Source organism: Schistocerca americana, chromosome 3 (genome assembly GCF_021461395.2).
Source record: "Schistocerca americana isolate TAMUIC-IGC-003095 chromosome 3, iqSchAmer2.1, whole genome shotgun sequence".
Lineage (NCBI taxonomy): Eukaryota > Metazoa > Arthropoda > Insecta > Orthoptera > Acrididae > Schistocerca > Schistocerca americana.
This window is the reverse complement of record NC_060121.1, coordinates 469,475,973-469,488,681: the sequence shown is the minus strand read 5'-3', so window position 1 is coordinate 469,488,681 and position 12,709 is coordinate 469,475,973. Positions and strand designations below refer to the sequence as shown.

The 12,709-nt window shown below is 38.8% G+C and overlaps 1 protein-coding gene across 2 annotated transcripts in view; it reads left to right on the top strand.

Moving 5' to 3' along the window:
• Positions 1 to 12,709, top strand: part of LOC124605138 (phospholipid-transporting ATPase ABCA1-like) — a 423,943-nt gene that overhangs the window by 89,806 nt on the left and 321,428 nt on the right. Inside the window, exon 5 of one of the 2 annotated variants that reach the window (XM_047136620.1) lies at positions 10,057 to 10,215. The exons of the other annotated variant lie outside the window; for it this stretch is intronic. Within the exon in view, the coding sequence (XP_046992576.1) occupies positions 10,057 to 10,215 (159 nt within the window). The remainder of the gene's footprint in view (positions 1 to 10,056; positions 10,216 to 12,709) is intronic. 2 annotated transcript variants of the gene reach the window in all.

Below are 12,709 nucleotides of genomic sequence, written 5' to 3'. Positions count from 1 at the left end.
CTTACACGATCACAATGCCACAAATATAGAATACATCACATACTTTCAGCAACAGAAAGATTCACATTAAGCAGAAAGGAAGGAGGAAGGGGATTTATCAACATAAAAAACCTACATTATGGACAGGTAGACAATTTAAGAAAATTCTTTCTAGAACGAGCAGAAACTAGCAAAATACACAAAGCAATCACCCACATAAATACATCGGCTACACCACTACAATTTCATAACCACCTCTACAACCCTTTAGATCACATAACATCAACAGATACAAAGAAAGTAAATTGGAAAAAGAAAACACTACATGGCAAGCACCCGTATCATCTAACACAGCCACACATCGATCAAGACGCATCCAACACATGGCTAAGAAGAGGCAATATATACAGTGAGACAGAAGGATTCATGATTGCAATACAGGATCAAACAATAAACCCAGATATTACAGCAAGCATATTATTAAAGATCCCAATACCACAACAGATAAATTCAGACTTTGCAAACAACAAATAGAAACAGTAGATCACATCACAAGTGGATGTACAATACTAGCAAATACAGAATACCCCAGAAGACATGACAATGTAGCAAAAATAATACATCAACAGCTTGCCTTACAACATAAACTTATAAAACAACACGTTCCCACATACAAGTATGCACCACAAAGTGTACTGGAGAATGATGAATTCAAATTATACTGGAACAGAACCATTATAACAGATAAAACAACGCCACATAACAAACCTGACATCATACTCACCAATAAAAAGAAGAAATTAACACAACTAATTGAAATATCCATACCCAATACAGCAAATATACAGAAGAAAACAGGAGAAAAAATTGAAAAATACATCCAACTGGCTGAGGAAGTCAAGGACATGTGGCATCAGGATAAAGTTGACATTATACCAATTATACTATCAACTACAGGAGTCATACCACGCAATATCCACCTGTACATCAATGCAATACAGCTACATCCAAACTTATATATACAACTTCAGAAATCCGTAATTATTGATACATGTTCAATTACCCGAAAGTTCCTAAACGCAATGTAACATATACCGTACAGTTAAAAGGAAGTGACGCTTGATCAAGGTCCGCGTCACTTTCATTCCGAACCAGACCTAAGGTCTGAGAAAGGAAAGATAATAATAATAATTCCCGTGGAGGCCCGGGAAAAGAATAGGCCTCTGGTATGTTCTGCCAGTCGTAAAAGGCGATGAAAAGAACAAACCACTAATAGGGTTAACCCCCCTTTAGTGTGATTCGTTGGTTCAGGACAGAACTAAAGAAGCCTCGGACAAGCGCTGTCATGGTCGGGGACGACGCTTGAACCCTATGCCCGCCCACAATGGTAACGACACTGCTACCCAACTGGAAAATGATTCAAATCCAAATAGAGGTGTTTTACAGGATATGCTTCCTGCAACCACCCTAGAAGGAAAACAAAGACAGAGGATGAGATGGTCAGATGAAGTTAATCGACACCTCATGTTCTGTTATTACCAAGCAACAAACCTAGGAACCAACACAACTGGATACAGATCACAAGTATACACAACATTTATTACCAGGTACCCAGAATTAAAATATTTAAGAGAACGACGACTAGCTGATCAGATCCGTGTAATAATCAAAAATAACAGGATACCCCAGTCAGAATTAGAAAACATCAAACAACAAGTACAACAAATACTGGAACAAAATAATGTGCAATCAGAAGATGAAGAAAATACAGTAATGGACTCAAACATCCCAGAGCAAACAAACAAAGAACAACACGCATCAGTTAAACTGTCAGAGGAAAACTAAATCTTAAGACAGCTGCCAGAACAAGCACAAATAGAACACGAAGTGACACACATGTTAGACATAGAAGAAAAATTTCAGCTGGCATATATAGAATACAAAGACACAAATACAGACATTAGACCATTCTTGCATAGACCGCCAAATAACCCACAAGTCGAAACAACAATAAAAACTATCAACACAATCATACACAACAAAATAAATGAAAACACAACTATGGAAGAGTTACAACTACTGGTTTGTACAGGAGCACTCACTACACTAAATATACACACTAGGCAGAGATCAGAACCCACCAACACACAGAAGAAACCCACAAAACCAGCATGGCAACACAGGCTACAGATCAGAATAGAAAAACTGAGAAAAGACATCGGACAGCTAACAAAATTTATAAGAAATGAAATGTCAGAAAAAAACGAAAAAGGTTAGGTAAAATCTCACAACAAGAAGTGATAGAGCAATTAGATGAAAAGAAGCAGAAATTACAAGCATTAGCCAAACGACTTAGAAGATACAAAAAAAGTGAAAATAGAAGGAAACAAAACCAAACATTCAACACAAACCAAAAGAAATTTTACCAGACAATAGATAACGCACACATTAAAATAGACAATCCACCAAACATAACAGACATGGAACACTTCTGGAGCAACATATGGTCAAACCCGGTACAACATAACAGGCATGCACGGTGGATACAAGCAGAAACAGATACATACAAGATGATACCACAAATGCCTGAAGTGATAATTTTGCAACATGAAGTCACCCAAGCAATTAATTCTACTCACAATTGGAAAGCCCCTGGAAAAGATAAAATAGCAAATTTCTGGCTAAAGAAATTCACCTCAACACATTCACATCGAACTAAATTATTTAACAGTTACATTGCAGACCCATACACATTCCCTGATACACTTACACATGGAATAACTTATCTGAAACCTAAAGATCAAGCAGACACAGCAAACCCAGCTAAATATCACCCCATAACATGCCTACCAACAATATACAAAATATTAACTTCAGTCATTACACAGAAATTAATGACACATACAACACAGAACAAAATTATAAATGAAGAACAAAAAGGCTGTTGCAAAGGAGCACGAGGATGTAAAGAGCAACTGATAATAGATGCAGAGGTGACATATCAAGCTAAAACTAAAGGTCGCTACACTATGCATACATTGATTACCAAAAAGCTTTTGATAGTATACCCCACTCATGGTTACTACAAATATTGGAAATATACAAAGTAGATCCTAAATTGATACAGTTCCTAAACATAGTAATGAAAAACTGGAAAACCACACTTAATATCCAAACAAATTCAAATAATATCACATCACAGCCAATACAGATTAAGTGTGGAATATACCAAGGAGACTCATTAAGTCCTTTCTGGTTCTGCCTTGCTCTGAACCCACTATCCAACATGCTAAATAATACAAATTATGGATACAATATTACTGGAACATACCCACACAAAATCACACATCTGCTATACATGGATGATCTAAAACTACTGGCAGCAACAAATCAACAACTCAACCAATTACTAAAGATAATAGAAGTATTCAGCAGTGATATAAATATGGCTTTTGGAACAGACAAATGTAAGAAAATAGCATAGTCAAGGGAAAACACACTAAACAAGAAGATTACATATTGGATAACCACAGCGACTGCATAGAAGCGATGGAAAAAACAGATGCCTATAAATATCTAGGATACAGACAAAAAATAGGAATAGATGATAGAAATATTAAAGAAGAACTAAAAGAAAAATATAGACAAAGACTAACAAAAATACTGAAAACAGAATTGACAGCAAGAAACAAGACAAAAGCTATAAATACCTATGCTATACCAATATTGACCTACTCATTTGGAGTAGTGAAATGGAGTAACACAGACCTAGAAGCACTCAATACACTTACACGATCACAATGCCACAAATATAGAATACATCACATACATTCAGCAACAGAAAGATTCACATTAAGCAGAAAGGAAGGAGGAAGGGGATTTATAGACATAAAAAACCTACATTATGGACAGGTAGACAATTTAAGAAAATTCTTTCTAGAATGAGCAGAAACTAGCAAAATACACAAAGCAATCCACTCATATAAATACATCGGCTACACCACTGCAATTTCATAACCACTTCTACAACCCTTTAGATCACATAACATCAACAGACACGAAGAAAGTAAATTGGAAAAAGAAAACACTACATGGCAAGCACCCGTATCATCTAACACAGCCACACATCAATCAAGACGCATCCAACACGTGGCTAAGAAAAGGCAATATATACAGTGAGACGGAAGGATTCATGATTGCAATACAGGATCAAACAATAAACAGCAGATATTACAGCAAGCATATTATTAAAGATCCCAATACCACAACAGATAAATTCAGACTTTGCAAACAACAAATAGAAACAGTAGATCACATCACAAGCGGATGTACAATGCTAGCAAATACAGAATACCCCAGAAGACATGACAATGTAGCAAAAATAATACATCAACAGCTTGCCTTACAACATAAACTTATAAAACAACACGTTCCCACATACAAGTATGCACCACAAAGTGTACTGGAGAATGATGAATTCAAATTATACTGGAACAGAACCATTATAACAGATAAAACACCACCACATAAGAAACCTGACATCATACTCACCAATAAAAAGAAGAAATTAACACAACTAATCGAAATATCCATACCCAATACAACAAATATACAAAAGAAAACAGGAGAAAAAATTGAAAAATACATCCAACTGGCTGAGGAAGTCAAGGACATGTGGCATCAGGATAAAGTTGACATTATACCAATTATACTATCAACTACAGGAGTCATACCACACAATATCCACCAGTACATCAATGCAATACAGCTACATCCAAACTTATATATACAACTACAGAAATCTGTAATTATTGATACATGTTCAATTACCCGAAAGTTCCTAAATGCAATATAACACATACCATACAGTTAAAAGGAAGTGACGCTTGATCAAGGTTCGCATCACTTTCCATTTTTAACCAGACTTAATGTCTGAGAATGTAAAGAAATAATAATAATAATAATTTTTAACCAAACATAACGTCTGAGACAAGAAAGAAATAATAATAATAATAATCATCATCATCATAATCATGTTCAACCCTTGACAACTTAATTCTACTGGAAACAGCAATACAGGAGTCCTTCTTACGCTGAAACCATTTGGTTTGTGTGTTTTTTGACCTCGAAAAAGCATATGACACTACTTGGAGGTACAACATCCTTCGCCAACTTCATGAAAGGGGACTAAGTGGATGCTTGCTGCTTCTGATCCAATCCTTCCTCGAGGACCGGTGTTTCCTTTATCGCATTGGTGATGCCATGTCTGACTGCTATGTTCAAGAGAATTGGGTGCCCCAGGGCTGTGTTTCAGTGTCACATTGTTTGCAATCACTATCAATGACACTTCCTCCCCAGTCAGGAGACCTGTCAATGCTCTTTGTTTGTGGATGACTTTGCAATCTACTACTTTTCCTCTGATCTTAAGATGACAACAAGGTAACTACAGCTGACCATTAGGAGGCTGGAAACCTGGGCCCAGACAACTGGTTTTCAGTTCTCACCTGGGAAGACTACATGTGTCAGTTTTAACCATGCTCGTCGGAGTTTTAACCAACCAGTGCTCACAGTGAGGGATTGTATTTTACGTTAACTTGGCTCCCACACCTGAAAGACCTACAAACAAAGGGCTTCCAGTCATTGACTATTTTGAAATGTCTTACTGGCAAAACATGGGAGCTGACAGGTCCCGCCTCCTGCAGTTTTATAAGACATTTGTTTGATCACGCTTAGATTATGGCAGTGTGGTCTACGGATCGACCTGTCCTTCCTATCTCAGGATGTTAGATCCAGTCCATCATGAATGAGGGCATTCGGATATTGACTGGAGCCTTTTGGACCAGCCCATTTTCAAGCCTATGTGCAGAGGCTGGTGAACCGCCACTCTGGATTCGGTGACGTATCCTTTTGGCTCATCAGGTTCTGAAAATCTCTGCATCTCCTCAGTTGTTGGCACTTAGGTCTGTGGTCAAATCCACTGTTCAGGAAATGGCTCCATGCGACCAAGCCATTTGGTATATGTGCTACAGACTGACTCAAGGATCTGGATCTCTCAGGTATGAAAATTCACAGCCAGGGATGGAATGCTTTGCCACTTTGGCATCTTCAGAGGCCCGAAGTGGTTTTAAGCTTGACACAGTACAAGAAAACTTGTACTCCAGATTTTATTTTCATCTATTTTAAGTATGTACCACAGTTTTATCATTGTTTATACAGATGGATCCCAGCAAGAAAATGCTCTTGGTTGTTCTGCTGTTTTCCCTGGTAGTGTTTTTAAGGTGCATCTTCCAGAACAATTTACAAATTATGATGCTGAATTGTATGGCATTCTGATGGCACTGAAGAGGATTCACAGACACCACCGTACAAGGTTTCTTGTCTGTTCTGACTTGCTTGGTTCACTACAAGCACTTCACCAAATGTATTCAGTAGAACAGCTGATTCAGCTCATCCATGACTCCTTACAGTGACTCCAACATCGTGGCATGGAGGTGATCTTTTGCTGTGTACCTGGCCACATCGGGATACAAGGAAACAAATTGACCAACAAAGCCTCCAAGAAAGCATGTTGGGAAAGTGCTGTCCATCGATGTTCCATGCTGTTGCATGCCATCATCTCATTTTCGGACAGATGTATCATGCATCAGTGGGAGATTGTTTGGCTGCAGGTGACAGATAAAAACTGCGGTCACTCAAATCAACCACAAAGGCATGGCAAACTTCGCATCAGCCTTGCTGCTGGAAGGAAGATCTGCTTAACAGATTGTGCATCAGGTGTAGCCCTTTAACACAAGACTTCCTCTTCTGGCCGGCAGCCCTCAGTCTCGTTGGAGATCTGCCCAACATCCTGGTAGATACTGGTTCCAGTGTTACAAGGGTGATGAAATTTTGTGAACTCTCAGGCCTCATCCCTAAATTGGTGGGAAAGGGCAGCAGTCTGTAATATACTATAAACTGTTCTGCATGTGGGGACAGCCTTCGTCTCCACCCATGGGATTTGCATGCTGAGTTTTCATTAGGGCGCTGATGACTATGACATCAAGCACCCCATCAACCGAAATCGTCGTCGTCGTCTCTCTATTGAGGTTGAATTGCAGTGTGACAGTGAAGTTATATGGTTGTGTATAACAGGTCTAGCTGAAATCCAGTTAATTGTTGGTTGTTTTTACTGGCCACCACCGATTCCGCTGTGACAGGCTTAGTGATTCGAAGAAAGTCTACGGTCAGTGGCGCATAAATACTGTGAGACACTAGTTAGAAGTGACTTTAACCTACTGATTATGGACTGGGACATCAGTGGATTCATTGCAGGGGATACAGACAGACAGTCTTACAGAATACTTTTGAACATGTTTTCTAAGAGCTATCTCGATCAGTTAGCTCGTCAGCCTACACATTGTGGAAATATTTTAGATCTTGTAGTTATAAAGAGGTCTGAACTTATCAATGGCATCAGTATATAGACAGGGATTAGTGCTCATGTTGTCATCACAGTGACTATGGTTACTTAAGTAGTAGTTAGCATCTCACTTAGACAATGAATTGTCATCATTATGTTCTAGTATGATGGACATAGAGGAATTAAGGGCAAATTTTAAACGGATTGTAAATCTTGCTTTGGATATGTATGTGTCTAGTAAGTGGATTCAGGATGAAAGGACCCACCATGATTTAACAACAAAATTCGGAAAAAGCTGACGAAACAAAAGCTGTTGCTCTCTCATTTCAAAAGAGAACACGCAAATGATAACAGGCAAAGATTTGTGTGTCTGTAAAAAGATGTATGTGTGAAGCATACAACTACTACCAACATCATACCTTAGCAAAAACTCTGCCTGATGACCTGAGAAAATTCTGGTCCTATGTAAAATCACTTAGCTGGTCTAAAGATTCTGTCAAGCCACTTATTGACCAGTCTGGTGTGATGGTTGAAGATAGCTTTTTTTTTTTTTTTAAAAAAAAAAACCCAAAGTTTTAAATTCTGCATTTAAGAAAGAGTCCTGTATGGATGATATAGTAATAGGCATCCGTGGCATAAAGAAACACATGAAAGAGCTGAAAACAGATTAGTCATCAGGTCCGGATGGAATCCCGATTTGGTTTTTCAGTTTTACAAATGGTTCTCTACAGCATTGACCCCTTACTAAGCTTGCATTTATCGCAAATCTCTCACTCAGCACAAAGCCCCAAGTGACTGGAAAAAAGTGGAGGTGACTCCTGTATATAAGAGGGGAAAGAGAGTGGACCCACAAAATTACAGAGCAATATTGTTAACATCAGTTTGCTCTACAATTCTTGAACATATTATCAGTTCAAATACAATAAATTTCCTTCAGAGGGAAAAGCTTGTGTACATGAATCAGGAAGGTGTATCCTGTGAAATGTGGATGAAGGGCAACAGTCAGATTCCATATTTCTAGATTTGTGAAAAGTGTTTGACATGGTGCTCCAGTTCAGACTGGTAAAGAAAGTACAAGCATACGGAATAGGTTCCCAGGTATGTGTTACGAAATCGAATGAACGTGTAAGAATTGTAGTAGGGAAGGCAATGATCGACTTTGATTATTGGCATAATTTTAGGGAAGTGTGGTCCATCTGTAAAGGGGACTGCATATAATACACTAGGGAGACCTATTCTTGGGTTCTGCTTGGGTGTTTGGAATCTGTACCATGTTGGATTAAAGGAAGATGTCAAAGTAATTCAGAGTCAGTCTGTTAGATTTGTTACCAGTAAATTCAGATGACACTGAACTGTTAAGGAGATCCTTCGGGAGTTCAAATGGAAATCTTTGGAGGAAAGATGATGTTCTCGTTGGGGAACACTATTGAGAAAATTTAGAGAACTGACATTTGAAGCTGACTTCAGAACAATTTACTGCCACCATTGTCCATTTTGTGTAACAATCACGAAGATAATATAAGAGAAATTAGGGCTCATATGGAGGCATATAGACAATTGAGTGGGACAGGAAAGGAAATGACTAGAAGTACTACAGGACCTTCTACCACGCACTGTACACTGGCTTGCAGAGTATACGTGTAGCTGGGTTGCATAACACTGGCTACTCAGCAGTCATGATATCAGTAGAGCTCAACTGAAAAATACATTCTTATTTAGTAAGGTGCCTGTTCAGTAGCTGAAGATGGCGACTGGCAGCAGAAGCTACCTCAGCATGCAGCATGTAGTCACCAGGCAGGAGCATTGGCTTAGTGATTTGCCAGTGTCAGATTTTGCTCTTCTGGCATTGGCAGGGAGCAGGTTTGTTTGTGTATGGACAGCAGGCTGTTCCGGCAATTAGTCAAGCATGTGGTGCAAGGCGTGCAGGCTCCGAAACCAACTCCTCTTGGGGATGTCCAGAGACTGGTTGAAGTTACCGTCGAGGTGGGTCTCCTATTGGTGGCTCTGCCTCGAGCCCCGGTATCATCACATTTAGCCATAACTTGTAGGCAAGCAGCTAGCAGATACAGTGACTAGATGCAGATGAAGCTGGTTAGCCCACGTTGGATTGTTGGCTCCGGTGGAGTATGCCTTGGTATTGATAGTCAGAGACAAGATAAGATACTGCTGGGTCTGAGTGTCATGTATTTATAGTGGCCCTGCCCATCTTTATGACCGATCCCCATCTTAGGTCACATTGGGGACCAAGGCAGTATAGTGTCAGGCCTTGGCAAGAGGTAATTCATTCCATGACTGGGGTGGATTGGAGTCTTCAGTCATTCTGCCACAATATCCTGGTCCCAGCAGCAGGATTTCACAGGCAGCTAGCTAGCCTGCCACACTATAGGTTCTAAAGTCTGCATGGAGGGGTATTGCCACAATTCATATATTAAAATACTGTGTACTACAGAAGCCAACATTGTATTCAGAAAAGCTTGCTGTGTAGAGGAAGCTATTCTCACAGCTTTGATAATAAAACTTAAAAAACCTTTTAAAAGCAGCTGTATTTTAAATGCACTTAGCTGTACCTCATAGTAGCAATTATCTTAGTATTTTAATTGGGCTAATATGTTTTTCCTAATTAGGAGAGTTTTCAGGTGTGCTGGTGAATTGTCACTTATTGTTTCTTTTCTCCACAGATTACGCGGCTTGTTCAGAAATTCCCTTATCCACCTTCCACACACGTTTCACCTACTGTGTTGGGTCAACTTTTCGCAGTACTAATTGTGTTGGGATTTTCATTTCTGTGTTCAACAATACTCAAGCGTATTGTTAGTGAGAAAGAAACAGGTGTAAAGGTAAGTGGTAGGAGAAGGGAATTTCACTCACTTTACATAATTAAATTGGAAGCACAATTTTAAACATGGTTGACAGCGGCAACCGTAAATTCATTTTCGGTATATAAAGTATACAGCCAACTTGTTGCGTAAGTTTAATGTAAAACCTTCTTGAGAAGGAAAGTAACAGATGTTTTAAACAAATTGTAAAATGAATGTCTATAGTAATTAATACTTCACAACTCTGAAAAGGAGAACATGGAATAAAACTGGTACTTACATAAATTACATGACGTTAAAACAGTAAACATACATAATGAGCTAAGGAGCAGTAGTCAAACAGTAGATGATATGGAACACAATAATCTGGAAACAGTAAAAATTGTTACATAAGTGCAGCATGTTAAAAGAGTAGACATTGGACCGAATGATACCAGGTAAACATCGCGTACAGCACACCACTCATTGGGTGTTAGTAGCATGATAAGGGCTGAAATGTATCAAATACACAACTCTTACATCAGTATGATACATATTTAGATGTTTTAAACAAGGTAAATTGTATGTAGTACTCGTTTTGTATCATTTATACGTCCTTTCTTAAATCTATAAATGATTAACAACCTGGTGAAGGTTATCTTACTGACTGAAAACTGGGAATAAAAGGCCGGTAAAGGCTGAAAGTTTTCAGTGGTCAACTAAATTGCGGTTTTGTGTAGGTGTAAAGTGTCTACTGACAGAGGTCATATGTTGACATATGGACAAATTCTAAGAATACATTCTACGTCTACATGTACATCTGCATATACATTCAAACATACATGTGCGTAAAGAACAGTGTGTCCTTATTATGAAGAGCATATGTTGTTGCTGCTTGTAATGAAGTTTGCTGTGATTGTGTAGAAAATGAGTGCCTGTCCCATCCTGCTATCTGGGCATATGTATATTGTTTTTGACATGTATATAATCCAAATGAAACTATTACTCAATAAATATACATCTGTAAATTGTATGGGGACTCGCAAGCTATTTAAGCACAACATTTGTTATATAGGATTAGTGCCATACAGCAGTTCTGCATGTATGGTTTTCGTGCTGGCAGATGTAGTTCAGAGAGTGGCAGAACATTTTCACAAGATTATGAGCTCTGACGAGCAGGGCATGACATTCTTTTTGGGTCATAAAATTGCAAGGAGAAAATGGTTGACTTCTGTCCGAAGTGCTAGAGACTTGCATAATAGGCTAATCACAAAAGGCTACTGGAATTACTGTGTATTATGCGTACTACTTTCTTCAGAATTGGCTGTTATGGACTCTAAATTGAGTTGTGACCTTTTCCATGCTTGGATAATGCCTTCATCTAGTTTGTGCCAGTTCCTGCACTATATCATTTGCTACTGCTGTTCTGTGAACTCAAAGAGAATTTTTATCAAACTAAGTATGTTGGCAAAGGTGATGGTGCAGCAGCAACACTGTTTTATTGTCAAGTAAACTGATAATGACTGTTTTTAAACTCATTGAGTATCATTATAACTGACTATTTGGAAATGGTAAAATAGAGGCTCACTCTTACTCTACAGTGTTACTGGACTGCATACATAGTGTTTAGAAGCAGTAGTGAGTAGAAGTAGTGACCAAGATGAGCTTGCATAAAAGTGCATTTGCACTAAGGCACTGTGCTTGTTCAAGCATTGGATTTTGCAAAGACAAAAATGTGAAATCTGATTTTTGTAATAATTCCCCATGCAGTACAGTATCCAGATTGGTCTTTGTGGCTATTTTTATTTATTTATTTTTTTCACTAGGAAATTCAGACAGTAACTTTGAAGGAAAGGACAGATTTAATTGACAGTGAACTAGCTATAAACAAGGACTAAGATTTGGAACATTAAATATACAAACATCGACTGGAAAGGTGGACGAGATGGTAGACATGATGGAAAGAAGGAAGTTAGACCTACTGGGATTAGCTGAAATGAGATGGAAAGGAGAAGGAAGGAGACAACTGAGGAAAGGCTACTGACTGTAGTGGAGTGGAAATGAGGAGGGAAGGAGAAATGGAGTTGGAATAGTAGTAAGAGATGGATTAAAAGAAGTAGTGAAGAGAATAAGTGATAGGATGAAGAAGACCAAAATATCACTCAAGGGGATGACCATAGAGGTAATACAAGTGTATGCACTGCAGGTGGGTTGCACCTCTGAGGAGAAGCAAGAGTTTGAAGAGGGAATGCAGAAGCAGATGGGAAGGAAGAATATGATAGTAATGGGAGATTCAAAAGCACACGTTGGGAGAGAAAGACAAGGCTGCAAAAGTGTGCTTGGACCGGAGGGCTGGGGCTGCCGAAATGAGGAAGTTGGAGGATTACTGGAGTTCTGTCAAAGGAATGGCTTGCTGGTTGGGAACTCATGGTTCAGGAAAAGAGAGAGCGACAAAATCACCTGGTGCAGTCAAGACTTAAAGAGAAAGTCGATAGTTGACTACTTCTTATACGATAGTGAGATGAATAGGGACATC